Source organism: Pelecanus crispus, chromosome 3 (genome assembly GCF_030463565.1).
Source record: "Pelecanus crispus isolate bPelCri1 chromosome 3, bPelCri1.pri, whole genome shotgun sequence".
Taxonomy (NCBI): Eukaryota; Metazoa; Chordata; class Aves; order Pelecaniformes; family Pelecanidae; genus Pelecanus; species Pelecanus crispus.
The window spans coordinates 47,813,395-47,830,425 of NC_134645.1; the positions used below are offsets into that span (position 1 = coordinate 47,813,395).

General features: G+C 46.9%; 1 protein-coding gene across 1 annotated transcript in view; it reads right to left on the reverse strand.

Annotated features, from left to right (window-relative positions):
• Window positions 1–2,851, reverse strand: part of LTBP1 (latent transforming growth factor beta binding protein 1) — a 204,995-nt gene extending 202,144 nt beyond the window's left edge. The window contains exons 1-2 of the mRNA XM_075708573.1: window positions 2,379–2,851; window positions 1,636–1,706 (exon numbers count right to left, since the gene is read on the reverse strand). Coding sequence (XP_075564688.1) covers window positions 1,636–1,706; window positions 2,379–2,851 — 544 coding nt within the window. The remainder of the gene's footprint in view (window positions 1–1,635; window positions 1,707–2,378) is intronic.
• Between the last annotated feature and the right edge of the window lie 14,180 nt (window positions 2,852–17,031).

Sequence of the window (17,031 nt, forward strand, 5' to 3'; positions counted from 1 at the left end):
TAGTCCTTGTTGAAGGCCCCAAAAATAGAAAGGAAAAAAAAAAGAGAGAACAGTTGGATGATAAAGGGAGAAGTCGAAAAGATGAAACTTAAAGGACAGAAAGCAAAGCAAACTACTGAATTTATAAACAAAAGTTTACAAGGATGAAGTTATCTGGAAACAGAAGTTACTAGAAGACAGAGAAAGAGCCCCAAAAAAGAAAATTGTTTGGGTGTTGTTCAAAATCGTGAAAATAAAATTAACAATAGCATTGCGGTTGAAATACAGTTTTTGACTTTCAATCTCCTGAAATTATTGAGACCTTTTTTTCACCTTGATTAGTCTTTCAGCTAAGGTAGGTGTTTATTAAGCTCTGCCATTAACCTCAAAGTATCATCTCAAACAACGTAAGCTGAAGGAAATCATTCTAGTACTTGTAATGTGTGTTAAGCAAAAAAGGCAACTAACCTTACAGAGCAGCATGTATTTTAAGTCGAAAATGTTAATTTAGAAGACTACCTTAAATGAGTGTCTAAGTTGATCAGGGAAGTTGTGAAGTTTTGTCTTTAACAGCCTACCCTAATAAAGTCTTTGCTTCTTAGCAACAGCTCCATGCAGGTCAAAGGTACTTGACCTTACTGGGGATTACAAATGTGATTGCTCCCTATTGTGAAAAATCCCACACAGGGACAAAAGCCACTATAAAAAAAAGCCAAACAGAATTTGCATCTTGAAAGCATTGTTTACTCTCCAACTCTCTCAGGGACAGAAGTCTGTCCTGATGAACAAAAAGCGATGTTCCAAACTCTGCCCAATCTCGCTGATACCTAAAGGGGTTTCCTGAAGAGGTATGTCATTCCATGAGGTCTTCCATGACCTCATGGCAACATCACTCCAGTTTAGACATTTGCAGTCATCCCGTATCCTGCCTAAATTAGCAGAGATTCTTCCTCTTCCACATTAGAAAGGACAACCTGAGTATAACAGTATTGGGCCTGAGTATAATAGTATTGGCTCAATCACTGTTATTTTACGCGCGTATGTTGCATTTCTAGATATCCCAGTAAAGGTACATCCCTATACAGGAGCCCCTCCAAACCCATTTCTTTTGCCTTGTTCAATGCTTCAAAAATTCCATGCCCTAACCACGGTATCATCACATGCAGTGCTGGTGAAAGGACACTGCAGGCAGACAGCAACTCCTTGCTCCCCACCTATGCTCCTCTGGCAGGTTCTTTACCGTATTAAGCAGGCCTGTTTAAAAAAAACTCCTAACACCCAAGCATTAATGCGTGGGGGGGTTTTCCATAAAAAAATAACCTCTGCAAAGCTCTCTCCAAAACCGCCACAGCCTCTGCTGAGAATAAACATAAGAAGCACCCGCTGTTCACCCTTTAGCACAGCTGAAGGCTAGCAAGCCGGGATTTAGACGTAAGAAGTGGAGCGCTACGACTGCCGCGCACCACGACGCTGCGGGAGAAGGGCCTGAGGGAGCGCGCTGCCTCCCCGCACCAGCGGGGCGCAGGTGGGATCTGCAGCTCAGGCGGCACCTCTCTGCCCACAGCCGATGCCGGGGGTCCACCACCTCCCGAGCCCCCCCCAGCCCTGCGGGCAGCGGCGCCCCCGCGCACCCGCCCGGCCCACACGGCTACTCACGTTTGATGCACCTCTGCGAGCCCGTGGCCTTGCTCCAGCCGTGGCAGCACTGCCCCCCGCACACATTGACCCTGCGGGAACAGCAAAGAAGGGCGAGGGTCCGGCGGGGCCCCCCCCCCCCGGCGCCGCGGCGGCGGCCGGCCCCGCTCCCCATCCCCAGCCGGGCGGCGGGGCGGGCGCTGGGCCGGCGAGAGAAAAGGCGGGAAGAATTGAACGTCCCGAAGAGCGTTTGAGGAAACGCCTCGCCCGGCGCCGGCTCTGACCGGAACAGCGGGCCGGCGCCTCCCGGGGACGGACGGGCACCCCGAGCGCCGCTTTCGGGGACGCAAACGAGAAAGGCGGGGGCGGCGGCTCGCCCCTGGCAGGGCCGGGGCCACCCCCGCCGCCGCGGCGGACGGGCCGGGAGGCGGGCGGCTGCGGGGCTCCTCGCGCGCTCGACGCCTCAGCCCGGGCGCGGGACCCGCCGCGAGCCCCGGGGCGGGGGAGCTGCCCCGCGCCCGGCCTGCGGTAGCGCCGGGAGGCGGCGGGGAGGCGGGGGCGTGACGCGCCCGCAGCGGCTCCGCAGCGGGCAGGTAACGCCGCCCTGCCCCGCAGGAGCCCGGCGCGGGCTCCCCCGGCCCCCTGCCCCTACCCCCCGCCCCGAGGGGGGGCGGCGAGAAAGGTGCTGGGGCGGCGGGGAGGCTGCGGCAGCGTCGCCTCGGCCGCGCTGGGCGGCGGCGGCGGCGGGCGGGAGGGCGCCTTACCCCGGCAGCGGCGGCAGCTGGTGCTTCTGGCGGAGCGGCAGGCCGGCGCTGCTGTTGCCGTGGGGGCCCGGCGGCGGCTTGGGCCGCGGTCCGAAGCGGGCCGGCTTGGCGAAGGAGGCGTGAGCGGCGGAGTTGGGGTGGACGTGGCCGGCGGGGCTCAAGCGGAGCTGGACGCCCGCGCCGCCCGGCTTGCTCATCCGCCGGCTCCGCTCCAGGGTGCCGGTGCCGCCGCCACCGCCGTAGCGCGTGTTCAGCTGTACGTTAAACGTGCGCTGCTGCTGCGGCGGCGGCGGCTGCTCCCCGCCGAGGAGGGTCGGGCGCTGATGCCGGCTGCCGGAGGAGCCCGCCCGGCCGGGCTGCAGGACGTACGTGATTCTCCTCAGCTTGCCCTTTTCGGAGGCAGCGAGCGCTGGTGACAAAAGTGCGCAGGCAGGGAGGAGGAGGAGGAGGAAGGCGCAGCTGATCCGAGCCATTTCCACAGCGGGAGCCCCTGCAGCCGGCGAGCTTCGCGGACCCGCGGTGCAAGGGCTTCCTCTCCTCCGAAGGACGCGTGTGCGTGCGACCCGCGCCCCGGGTGCGGATCCTCCCTCCGCTCGCTGCCCCCCCCCCCCCAACCTGCTCCGGGGGAAGAAAGGAAAAAAGCCTCAAGCTCCCCCCACCCGCCCCCCAAGCTGTTAGAAAAGTTCAGCAAACGCGTCGCCCCGTGGAGCAGGAAAACATCGTTGGAAGAAAGGAAGCGGCGGGTGCGAGCCGAGCTGCGAGCCGGAGCGGGAAGGGAGGAGGAGCAGCAGCAGGGGAAGGGTGTTTGGTGGAGGGGGGTGGTCGCAATGGAGAGCAGATGTTTCGGTTGCCGGAGCTGCCAGGGGTCTGCGTCTGTGTCTAAGAAACGGTCCTTAAGCCAGGCCGGGCTAGGAAAAAAAAAAAAAGAAAACCCTACCACCGCTTTTAAGAGTTTCTCCGCGAGTGTGTGCGGGAGGGGAGGGTGCGGGGGGTGCCCCTGCCCCGGTGCCGGCCCCGCGCAGCCAATCTGTGGCCGCCGTGACGTCAGGCGGCGGTCGCGGGGCGTGGGGGGCCGCGGCGTGGGGCCGGGGCCGGGGCCAGGTGACAGGCGTGGGGAGCGGGGAGGCCGCGGGGGTCGCGGAGCAAGCCTCGGGAACGCGTGTTCCGAGGCAGGGGCGCTGAGCCGCCGGCTGCCTGCGGCACGGGCGTTGCGGTCCCGGGCAGCGGGGGTAACGGAGCGGTCCGTCTGCCACAGATGAGGAGTTCTCCTCTGTTGGATATGGGGGAGTTGAAGAGCACAAGGGTAACGCCCTGCTCTCTGCCTGTGTCTTGCTGTGGGGCTCAGTGCAACAAAGGGTCCGCCTGGGTAGAGCAGTGATGTCAGATGGAGGCAAGGCTGAAACCCCCAGAAGCTTTATATACGTGCTTCACTTTGTAGGTAGGACCTCAATGGAAGCGCTTACGCATGCTAAAGGCAAGCGCATGCCTCAGCCTCTGCCTGATGAGAGTCAGAGATTTGAGATTGCTTCTTGCAGAAATCCTAGCAGGATTAGGGGGGACCATATTCGTTCTTGTTTTTCTTTGTTCGTAAAGCGGTATGTATTCCTAAAGAACAAAATACAAACCACAACTGTACGCTTGGAATTAATATATAAGCAAAACTGCCTACATTTTTCTCCAGTGTGTCTTAACCGACGTCACCCTTTAGCACTGTAAATAAAGAAAAAAACAAAATTGACAAAATAACCCAAAGGTTACATCTTTTAAAATACTCAGAAGCTGATGTGTCCGAGATCTTTCCAAGAAACTTTGTGGAGAATCAAACAGTTTGCAAATCCAATAGCTTGGAATCCAGGTCCTCCTCCTTGGGTTCTCCTCTGCTCTTTTCCAGAGCTTTAAGGACACCGGCCCTGGCTCCAAACTGATGAGATTTTGTTCTTAAACGCTCTCGGCGCAGCTACGCAGCCAGCACGGGGAGCAGGAGGGTTTTACATTGACAGGATTCCAGGCAAGAGCCAGTGTTAGCACAACGGTCCCTTCCTCCTTAGTTTGCATCTATTTAAAACTGCTCAAAAATAAATAGATGTTTTAAATAGATGAGAGTTTGGAGCTTTCTATAGTCAGAGTGTAAGAGAGGAGCCACACTGGCATTAAAGGCTTCTGCTCCTGTGCCTCCAGCGCTCTGAATCAAAACCCAGTGTTGAAAAGAAAATGCCACTAGCACTGGGGGCTTGCAGATCCACAGTGGGTTACGCTAGAATGAAACTCTATGGTGGTTCAGATAAAAACCTCAGATAAAGCCTGAAAGAAGCTCCAGCTTGAAGATAACTAAGTAGTTAACTGCGAGACCACTGCCTCCTGTCTTAGAAAACATATACCTCTGTTGTTTTTTTAACTTGGAAGGCATTCTCAGCAACTGTTCAGTCTTCCGAAGGCTAATTATTGTCAATCCTAAGTATTCTAAATGTTTTTGTAGTGTTTAGGGAACAAAAAATACCTTGAAACCAGAGAGGTGGGGTGAGTAAGTAGAGAGAAACTGATGTGGTACTTGGGATTGTTGCTCTGCACAAGGCCCGCTGTCCTTCAGAAGTTTTCCAGAATGAGATCACAACTACGTGTGTGGCTGGTTTGTTGCACAGAGGGCAAAAACTGCATCATTCCACAGCAGAAGCCAGTCGCTTTTAAGAAATGTGGGGTTTAAGTCATGTCAAGCAGGGGGCAAATGCGATGTATGACTGGCTACTGTACAGCAAATGGTAAGGGACCTCAAGGGAAACATATCCACAAAGGTGGATGCCTTGCATAAAATGATCTAGGTTCAAAAACATTATTGAAAAAAAATGTTAAGTTTTAGCTGAAATTAATTGGTTGAGGTCAAGCACTCCTCACAAATTTACATGGCAGGTCTGACTTTCAGTGTTCTCTTTTTACCCGTAACTAGGAAATCCACACTTTTCTTTGTTTGTCTGGTTTTGGCAACTCTTTCTTTTTTTTAACACCACTTCACCCCACCCCCCAGTCTGCAGGGTCTTGGGTGTTAGGGACCTAGTTTGGCTGCAGGAACATGTTGGGTTGGCCGTAGAAGTTTTAACAGCTAAGAGAGAACTTCAGTGAACCACCACTGCAGTCTAAAGCTCAGCTCAAAATTTCTTCACACGTAGAGTTCCTGCTTCCGAAGGGCAAAAAGCGCATCTGTCCAGCACCAAACAGCTACATGATGGCCTTTCAGAAACAAGCCAAGCGGCTACTAAAGTTCCTGAGGATCCTCTAGTAAATGGTATCAGTGCTCATAAGAAACCTCCTCTGGCTGCCTCCCCAACTTCTGTGGAAAAGGCACCGACTGAGTTTGCAGCTAGAAGCAGGAGTTAGTATCTCACACCACCTACCAGGCACACCACTTTCTCAAAGAGTTGGGAAAGTAATTCACGCTGGTTCTGTTCCTTTCCCCTGTGGTTTGTGGCTAAAGGGTGAACGCAGGGAAACATACAGAAAGGTCCTTAGTCTGTACACGTCCCACCAGAGGGGCAGCCCTCTGGGTGCTTTGCTGTAAGGGCGTGGCTGAGGCTGAGAAGGACAGAACTGGCTGGAAGATTGGGAGCAGGAGGGATGCAGGAGGCAGAATTGCGGCATGATGAGATGGCAGGATTGCTTCAAGGGTTAAAGGCTTAATGGACAGGGGAAAAGCCAGTTTGAGAGCGTGAGTACCGGCAACAAGAACCAATATAGCATTATTCAAACCCAAATGAAAGCAAGAACTAAACTGCCGTATATATTTTTGTTCAAGTCTCATGACTTTGGGGCCAGTCCCATGAGTTGAGTGAGGAAGGACAATTGTTTTTGAGCCATCAAAGTTGGCAGTACTCAGACCTCCACAGTTCTTTTTCAGCAAATGAAGGAGACAGGACTGTGGCGCCATGTCTCATGGAGGATGTGTCTGGTGCATAGGCTCGCAGTGCAAAGCAGGGACCTTCGGAGGATGCTTCAGGGAAGATGTACATTATGTTGAGGGTGAAGTCATCTGAGCACAGGTCATCACGCAGCCTTCCTTATGCAGCATAGTGCCAGTGTCCCCCTGCGACCCAATGTCCCGGTTAGCCAGGCAGTAAGTTGAATGATCGGCAGTGCCCGATGTGTCGGGCTACAGGGCCAGCAAGTGGCCCTGGTGCTCGTGTAGATCCACCAGGCAGCAAGCCTTAGCCTGCAAGAAAAGCTGGGTTGGGAGCTCACAGTTAACGCATTGGAGTTTGGCAAGGTTGAATGCTGTGTTCAGCCCCAATATTGGCTATAGAAGAGCACTTTTACAGTAGTGTAGCTCCGTTAGCCTCAATAATATTACTCCAAACGTCTTCTGAGCTAAAGGAGGAAAAGCAGTCTCTATAATTTCTTGTAAGCTGAGAATCAGCTGGAGACCTGTATCTGCTGTTTTCCTTTTTCCGTACTATACAAGTATCTGCAAAAAAAACCCTGTATTTTGCAGGCTAAATTATACCTCTAGCCACAGCTCTGTACAGGTAACATGACTAATTGAGAAGGTATTTCTTTTGAACAAAAGAGAACAGCTTAGTCTCATTGTCATCAGAGTAGGGAAAAGAAGTAATTGACCTTTATTATGTCACTGAAGTATATAGCACACATGACTCTGAATACATACATGAAGTAGATTTGAAGAGTAAGGCTGTGTCAATGTTAATATAATTTCTACACGGTATTTTTTGAACAGAACTGTACCTTCCAACCATGACTGTTGTTTGTTCCTTCAGGCAGAAACTGTAATTACGGTTTGCAACTAATATCCTGAGGCCTCAACTGTTCCTGAATGTTGCCACAGTATAAATATCATTAATAACATTTCACAAAAAGACAAGTCCTGCTCACTCTATTCGTGTAGGCACTTCCATTCACTTCCAAGAGACTCAGATAGTCAGACTAGGTCTGGATGGATGCGTGAGGCTTGGAAGGAAGTGGCTTAGCTTTGCTGAACCCATTCGCTACCGGTGGCCTTCCTTTGTGACCTGGAGATCTGTAATGATCAACCCTGGCACGTCTCAGTGTTTCCAGACTTGCACTACATTACCTTGGGTAAACAACCTTCTGCCTCCCCTTCCTTGGGTTTGCTACCATGAATGCATCTTTGCAGCGCCTTCCCCAGCACCTACTCTGAAAGAAGTCATCATCTCCCAATGCATCGTTACTGCCACTGCGATCAGGGGTCTGTTGCATTAAGCACTGTACACACATGCCAGCAGATAAATCACACGGGCTTTTCTGACTAGGAGTCACGCAGTCCTGAAGCAGACTAGCTTTTTAGGGACGAAGGAACTTTTATGATGAGAGTTGAAGCTTGGTCTCTATATGAATTCATATCTTGGAGCAATACAGGTCCTGTGTGGCACTGGGTGTCTGAAGCAGTCAGACTGGCATGCAGATAGTCCAGAGGTACAAGTCTGGATGGGAAAAGACAGACTAATGACAGACAGGGTATGGTCATCACTCTCCCTCAGACTACTACCAAAAGAGATTGCCATAAAGACCTTTTTTTTTTTTTGCATTAGGTCACACTGAAAGTTGGCTCCATTTGGCAAAAGTCTAATGCCAGTCTATCACTACTGACCACCACCATATCCAACAAAATACACGCTTAAGGTAAGTAGGAGTTGGCTTTTCAAGTTGCTGACATAACTGTCGTAGTACAAGAAGTTGTGTGGATTTGCATAGTCTTGAATTCCATTTTCCTGAACTAGCAGAAATCTCTACTGGAATATTTGGCAGTTTCACAGTTAGCCTCACATACATAAAATAACTGATTCAGAAATAAAAGTGCTGTGCTGTTGCAATTATTCTTCCCTTCAAGGAAATAAATATATCTTGTCTACAAAACAATTAAATATCCATTGAACTTTTTTATTACACAATTCCTTGCAATTGCTTGTTTCTTTGTACAACCCCATGTACACTGAAAATAAATAAACTGCAGAGGAAATTAGGTGGGTAGGACCACAAAAATGAGAAAATATATTTAATTATTTCACTTTACCTTAGGAGAAGACATGTTTAAACTAACACATTCTTCACAAAAGCAAAGTAAATATTATAACTAGTATTTGAAAACTCTCACAGCATGGCTATGTCATATGCCAAGAATACTAACCTCTACAAAAATAAACTTCCATCGGTGGATCCTGATTTTTCACTGTTGCACTGTGTGCTGCTCAGACTTATGAAAGCTGAAGGAAAAAGTGTCTGTGTAAAATAACACCCCTCCTGACTTGAATTCGCATCAAAGAATGTCTTAAAGATTTTGTAATTATACATAATCCAGGCAGACCAGCCCATTGGTGTAAGTGGAAGAGAAGCAGACAGAAGCGGTATGAGACTATGGAAAGAGGAGCCACGGCTCATGGGAACACCAGCCATGATCACCTCTGCAGCAGCTGCTTAATAACCTGAAAGGTAATGTTTTCACCCCCTTGCCTGTGCTTGGCCTCCCCCTCTGACAGTTTGGGATGATGCTGCATGGCTGGCTTGGGTATCTACTGTCCGCTTTAACCCTGCTCTCCATGTCACAAAGAGAGAAGCCCAGCCCTGCTCTGACTGCTGTGCTAGAAACTAGTACCTGAGCTTGACTGTCAGGGTAAACAATTGTTTAAAGACCAGCTGGGCACACAGAGCAGCAGATCCTGGCTCTCTGGATTAAAAAAAGGGCAGAATACTACTTCTAATGATGCATTTGGAGCAGCTCCCAGCCACACCAATGTTAGAGGTTGGGAGTATGTGTATAGGTCCTCTGTCTGCTGCTCTTTCAAGGTTTGTGGTGGAAGGTGATGAAATGAAAATTACAAGCTTTTTTTTTTTAAAGTAGGTAGGGAGAAAAATGCTGGGCTTTCTTTTGCTCCAACAGCAAAAGGTGTCTGCAGAGGTGTTTAATGTCAGTCTGCAGTGTGTCTGTCTGTGTTTTGCATCAGGATGCTTGAACGCTGACCCTGGTCTGAGCCGGAGGACCTCTGAGGGTCCCCTCCACCCTCAGTTACCATGTGAGTTTGTGATGAGGTATGGCATCATGCCTAACAAGCAGCCTCAGGTGGAAACAGGCACAGCTCATGCCCATTTTGGGTGGGACAGAAACCAGTTTCAAGAAAGTAAGCCTGCAGGGTAATAATGTACAAGGCTTCCTGGTGTAGACTGCAGGTGCGAAGAAGCTTGAGTACTGGAAGAGCTAGGACATGCCAGAAGGGATGAAGCAGACCCCAGAAAAAGGCTAAGCACCTGGGCCCAAACACACCAGGCACAGCCTGAACTGATCTTGCCACCAGGCAGGTTGTAACAGAAGAGTACCGTAGAGAGATACACCAGCCCAGCACAGAGCCTCACCTGTATTTAGAGAACAGAAATTCATTCTGGCCTTATAGCAAAGAAGTTTAGCCAAAAAGGGCCTGACAGTGGCTGACAACACCAGATAATTAAAACATGATTTGTAAACAGCCAATACGAGTGACTACTTCCAAAGCAGATGAACTGTAGCTGTCCCAAATAGCCTGCAAGGTCCTGAGCAAAACAGGCATGTGAAGGTCAGAGGAAGCCAGTGACTTCATTTGTCCTCATCACATTAGCCTCACACCTGATTCCTAATTAAGGGCTCTTCTTCTGAGGCAGGCTAAGTATGCCCAGCAGTAGTTCAGATGCTCTTCCATTCCTGTGCAAAAGGACGGCAGTGAGAAGCCCTGCTCTAGAGTCGTCTTCCTGGGACACAAGGAGGAGAACGGGGGAAGGAAGGACCTGCCTACCACTTCTCAGCAAGAAGGACTCTGATCCTAAATTGTGTGCAGTGGACCACCACCCTCCACAAAGAGGTGGAGCAGGGGCATAAACAAGTACATATGCTATTTTTCTCAAAAGGCTTCAATCTCAGTGAGCTGCAATCAGTGGAAAGACTTCCTACTGATTTCGCTGGTCTCTGGATTGAAGCCCATATGTGGCAGGTAGAGTATTTTGTGCAATGGCTTTAACATGCCTCAGAGTCTGTCACATCACCAGATCTTTTTGCCTCAGAGTCTGTCACATCACCAGATCCTTTTTCCATTCCTGTTGGTTAGAGTCAGTTTTGCAGTGTTCGCCTGTTGGGCTCAGGACACTGAGCCTAAACAAAGGATAATTATGAAAACTAGAAACTTGTATCCTCCCTTAATGGCTGTGTTTAAAATAAGTCTCTAAAATTGTCAGATTGTTTTAAGCTTGCCATCATAATTTACCGTGCTTCTCTAAAGCAGTAGCAGATTAATCTAAACAGCGCACAGCTTGTGGTCTGTCCACAGCATGCCCACGACATCGTCCTGCTCTCAGACGTTCCTGTGACAGCCAGCTGGTGAGTCACGCAACCACAGGTCCTCACTGTCAGCAAAGGGAGCCCACCTGAGGGGCAGCCTTTCACCCCTTCCTTCCTTCTGGCGCTCACTCACTTCTCCCAGTGGGGCTCCAGTCTCCGGCATAGGCGTGCTGATGGTCTCTTCAGAAGCCTTTTGAACACAAAAGCAGGCACTCCCGCTACACATCTGCAGGCTGATTTATTAGAATACACAGATTTGCAGGGCAATATAGTATTGCATGCAGCAGATAGGAACAGCATGCACAGAGTCTTTTAGCTACACACATCTGTATTCCTATCTGGAAATAACCTGAAGATGTGCCTCAGTGCTAAACAGTCTGTGAGTTAGATTCTTGTTTAATGACATGTAGTTGGGGTTTAAAGAGTAGACCCATTATCTGTCCAGACTAGGGTCATCCAGGAAAGCAAGCATTTGTAGCAAGAAGTTTCTGCTTATGTAGCCCTTTTTTCTTATTTTACTTGTGTTGACTTTTAGCCAGCAGCACACAGAAAATCCAGAAAATTCTCTAAATTCAGGATCCATGCGTAGATGAATTTGCTAGCTTTGTTCATATTAAAGTTTAAAATTTTCAGGAAAAAAAGCAGATTTCTATCCTTTTCTTTCAAAACAAGCATAGAATTTTCAAGGACCACAGTTTTGACCTGCTGGAGTATGTACAATCTTGAACTGAAAAGCTGTAATCTGAAGACAAAAAGAATGATCTACCTCCATACAGAAGCTTCTTGTCTATTCCTATTCAAAGAACATCGATGATCATCTCTGACAAGATCAAGTAATTCCTATACTTATTCTAAGCTGAATTCATCTGTGTTGCCCCTCATTTTCTGTGGGGCTGTAGCCATGGCTGACATGGATCGGGATTCTTCTCCAGGACGGTAAGTTTGATGATTTCCAGCAAGGTCCCTTGCAGGAATTATTTAAGCAGAGTTGATTTAAAGGCAACTGCAATTATGAAAATTAGAAATTATGACTGCCAACTATTTAAATTGAGAGAAGCCCTCTCCAGTTGAGAGAACCTGAACAAAGACCATATTTAAGTCCCTAGCATTGACTGGCAAAAACACCAGTGGGTTTTTTGAGTGTTTGCCAGTTTTGCTTCAGATACGCTACATAATGCTCTCAGGATCTGCGGAAATCTCTTGTGATTCTTTACAGTTCAGTTCATCAAATACTGACATTTTCAACTTCAGTGTTTCAATATTTAAAGCAGCTTTTGCAAGCCACAATCATACAGTTCTTCAGTTTTCTCGTCATCTACGTTATCATGTATCTTTCGAAGACTAGAACAGATTTCTACTAAATGATTTAGCTCTGCTCAAAGACAGGGCTGATAAATTGAACTTTCACTCCTACTACCTGTTATTATGTTTTATTAGTTTTAAAATGAGGTGGGTTTTTTCCTTCTGAAAGAACTTAAGATTTGTTTTTATTGCAGAGAGGATCTAGGTGAATTTGACAACACAATTAGGTAGAAAAAAGTCTTTTTACAAAACTATACAAATAGTTACTCTGAACAAAAGATTCACAACAGCAGTTTAAATATTTCCTCATAATTTGATGTAGGGTTTGTAAAATAAAATTAAAAAATCCATATTCATAACTCGTGTATTAACAGTGTTTGTTTGGAATCTGCATCCAAATCTCATCTCATCTGTCTTCCTCTCTGTGATCTTCAAGTTTTCAGGGAGGCAGCTCCTGAGGATTAAGTTCTGCCCTGTTCTGGAGAAAGTGGGGTGCTTTGCTTAACTTACACATATTTTAGACTGCTATTAAGAGCTCTGATCAGCATGTTAGGGAAGTGGGTTTTTTTTCCCTTTCTTTTAGAACATGTTTGTACAGATGAGCGGAGGCTGAATTTGCATTTAAGCTAAACCTCTTGTAGCAAGTAATTTTCTTGAACGTAACTCTTTCCAAATGTTTCCACAGCAAATTTTTTTAAGTGCCCATAACGTTGTCACCAGGCAGGTGGCTTTATATTCACATTAGGAATAAAAATCAAAAAAGAGTTTTAACTGAATTCTCTAACAGAGCTTTTCGTGAATGAGAATATGGGTATTGTATTGTTGAAAGAGCTACTAGGGATTCTCAGTTCCTCAAAGCAGGGAGCATTTATCTTTATTTTTTGGTAAGTGTGTCTGCTGTAAAGAAATATATGATGGTTTGTCTTGTGTATTGAAAAAGAGTTAATGTGACCATCTAGTTAAGTACAACATATATGCTGAATACTCCATTAGCTAGTTTTCACAGTTAAAAGAAACATGCTTTAAGGTTTTTTTCTTTTTTTTTTCTTTTTCCTCTCTCGCTGTGCAATAATCTTCAGTACGTTAGCCTTTATCCTGTATCATGAAAGCTTATCTTCTCAGCAAAGGAGGCTTCAAGTTCTCTCTCACTGGTAAAGTAGTTTAGCTCTATGCCAAGCTGGAAAATTTCACCCTTCCCCAGGGGTAAATAAAATCCCTATAAGCAAGAGTTCAAGTCGAGCAAGTTCTTCACTAGTTACTCTTTCCATGAGTCACATGCTTCTCTTCTGCAGAATCTGTCCAGCTCCTTGTCTCAGCGATACAAGATCAGTGTAACCCAAATTATCCTTTATAGCCAAAAAGAATACTAACCTCTAATACTAACAAGAATAAAAGCCCTCTGCAGTTAGAAAACAAACTTTTTGCCTCCTTTCCTTCTGCAGTTTTCTTCACTTTCCCATTCCTCTTGCTGTTTTCCTCGGTCTGGCTCTCTAATCAAAACAACATGCTTACCTTTTAGGTTTCTCATATTGATTATTTCTAAAGCAGCCACCAGTCTTCCAATGTTTTCAGTCAGGGAGATGCTCTTCTTTTCTTATACTATCTGATAGCATCTGCATTAGGAAATTATGTTGTTCGCATGTGATCATTCTTTGCAGCGTGCTGGTGCGTAAGGCTTAGACTGAAATCAGCAGCGGTGTGGGGGTGGACACTGAGCCTGGGTTCAAGGGCTAGCACTACGTGTCACAGTCCACTTCTAATTTGTAGTAAGATTCTTATCCTGGGAAAAGCTAATGCTCTTTGAGTGCACTGGCAGATCCTGTAATCAATTAATCTTGCACAGTGTCTTAACTATTCTATACAACCATTGTTTCCACAGGGTAATTCCAGTAAGAACAATAAATAAGAAAATGTTTTTACTTTTGTGACTTAAAAAAACAGAAATAAGGTCTCAAAGGATAACCTGTTTTGTCCAAACAGGGAAATACAGCACAGTGATTAGCATCGTCCAGGGCTAGGTGTTATATATGGTACATGGGAAACCTTTCTTCAAAAGTAAGAAAATAACACATTCAAAAGAACAATGAATGCTTAAGCTGAGAATGTGGGTGAGAAGCCATGAGTTTGTTTTCATCACTGATAGTGCTGATTCCACATATTACCAGCCCATCTCAAATACTCTGCACAGCAAGCAGAGCGGTCCCAAGGGGGAGCTTTGATTTTTATTGGGTATTATGGCAATACGTGCACAAAGGGCTGTGTATTGTCCAAGAGGATCTTGTCATAGACAATAATCCCACTGAAGCGCTTGGAATGTTTTCACAGTTTCATTTTCCAGGGTATCTCCAGAAGTGTAGCTGGTGATGTCTAGGCATTGTGGAAGATGAATTATATTCTCCTGACCTTCAGTAGCAGGTTAAGCCACGAGGTAGCCTGTTGAATCCAAAAGGAGTTACACTAATATTTTGGCTGCCTAAACCTGTAATTTAAAGATGTTTAGAGTCACACGTTTATGAGTATACTGGAGTAACACAAACTATAGCACAAACCACTTTCAACTGCAGGCAATGAATTATTCTTTGTTTATCTGTATTTATTTTACTAGGTCTCTTTTTTCTACCTACAGGTTTTATGGTATACAAGAATAAACATCATTAGGATTTACATATAACAAATGCCAATGTACTTAGAGGAAAAATCCAACCCCATTAACGGCTTTTGCTTTGTTTTAAAAGTACAATGGTGTGAAAAATGAGCACGTGTTTTAGGTTCGCTTTTATCGCTTTAGAGTGTTGTCTGGCTTTTCCAAACCATACACATAAATATGACTATATAACCTGGAGATAGGAAAGCACTTGTTTAAACATGTGCATGCCCACATTACCGTAATTTACAGAGACTCAGAGTTGGCACCATGTTCTGACACAGAAATTTAGGGTTGCACCACATGTACTGAACAATTGCTCTAATGTTTGAAATACAATGGCCACACTGTTTTGTTTCCAAGTTCTTTAGGAAAAATCAGTACAGATTTTTGGGTCCGATATTACCTCTCTAGGTACTGTAGAAAAGTATTCAGTGTATTATTTCTGAATATAGCTGTTACTTATAATACTGTAAAAAAAAAAAAAGCCTTCAAATTAAAGCTTAGGCACAACTTACCTACTGGTACTTGGGCCCAAATCTCCAAAATTCAGTGGAAATGCTGTGGTAGCCTGTGGATTCAGAAGGTGCAGGTGGAACACTAAAACACAAACAAACAAACAAACAAATGGGCTTTCTAAAGAAAACTCCAAGTTACATATACCAGTTTTGTCATTATAAACCACCAAGTCAACCAAGCACTTTGTTTTATGAGGTGTTACAGAGTCAGAGGAAAAGTAGTTGGGGGACTGTATCAAAAAGCAACAGTGCAAGGTAGGGGAGAAAAAACCCCACATTTGTCCCTGTTAGAAGACAATTCCCTGTGCTGGGTACAGTTGCAATATATGCTATATAACCACGCACATCCTCGTGCTCCTCAGCCCAGAGAAGTTCACTCGGAAAACCCCAAAGGTTTTCCCAGCTTAGTCTCACAGGTTTTCCCTCCATAACGCTGCAGGGCTCACAGTCCAGCCACTTCTGCATACAGCCACTCATCAGTGAGCAATTGTAAGACAGATTTTGGTGACTTGCTCATTCTAAGCTTATTTCTCGATGGGAAGCCTTGCCTCTGCTTTTCTGGTGTCCAAACCTGACCTTGTCATCTCGACTCAAGGAAAGCACCTGTGTAGGGCAATACCACTGAGCACAGAGCTGCCAGAAGTATGAAAGGATGTACTAGCCTGTCAGGAAATCTCTCTGCAAGGCTCTAACAGGAGGAGAAGGCGGCTCAGCTGTGCAAAATGACATTTTTTTGAAAAAGACATTGAAAAATGTGAGCCAAAAATTGATCTTTGTAGCCTTGCAGGACCTCCATGGTCTCTGCTGCATTTGACTCGGCTAGACAGAAGCCTTTGACAGAGTTACAGGAATGCTACAGCAATTATTTTCCTTGCACTTTAGTAGTTCTCAGCAAAAACTTCAGCTGTCTGGGTTTAAACTGACACTGCTGTGGCTCACTGTCTGCCTCAGGTTCATTTCTAATCCTGTCTAGTTCTATTAAGCAGCTAATAATACTCGCACCTATGCAACACTTCATTTATAGACTTCACCACACTGGCACAGCTGCACCCCCATTTTACATGGGGGAAAAGTCAAGGAAAGCAAGGCCGGCACTGGACTTTCTAATGCATGCTGGAGTTTGGGTGGCAAGAGGCTGACAGATATTACTTGTTTTTTTCCTCTGGTATGCTGGAAAGGGTTTAATTAGCCACAGCGGACTTCAAGTGTGCAGCCATTTATGGGGCTGAAGGCCCCGCAGGGTTCCCACACGTCCCGCAGGCGCAGCTGGTCGTGCTTTGGGCGCAGGGGCTCAGCCCAAAGTGTGGCAGCACCCTCCCACCGCAGCCCCAGGGCACAGCACATCTGCTACACCCAGACACAGCCTGCTCCCACATTACAAGGATAAGCAGAAATAAAGAGGAGGGAGACACGCAGCCTCCCTCAGTGCATGGGGTCAGAGGGAAGGCAAAGGGGAGAGGGAGACTTTGTAAGGAGGAGGGGACACACTGCAGAAACTTCCAGGGCAGTGAGGGAAAATGCATTCGGGGAAGGAGGAGAGGGGGGATGCTCTCCACCTCATACACTCAAGTTTTGATCCAGCAAAAAACCTAAGCATCGCTTAAGTGTCCTTTGAATTTGGGGAGCTGGAATCCAAATGAAGTGCAGTGTGCACCTGCCCCTGGCAAGATGTGAATTAATGGTGTGCAGGCAGATTTAAGCCTGAAGTTCCCTATTTTGAGTGCCTGAGTTTTGCAGTCTCAGCATTTTTCCACACAGACATCTGTCCATGTTCCTGCCCTGTACTGGAAACATCCACAGATTTACAGTCCAGTTCTCCTGATTACCATGCCCAGGTAAATGAAAGCTTAACAACACAGGAAGCCAAGC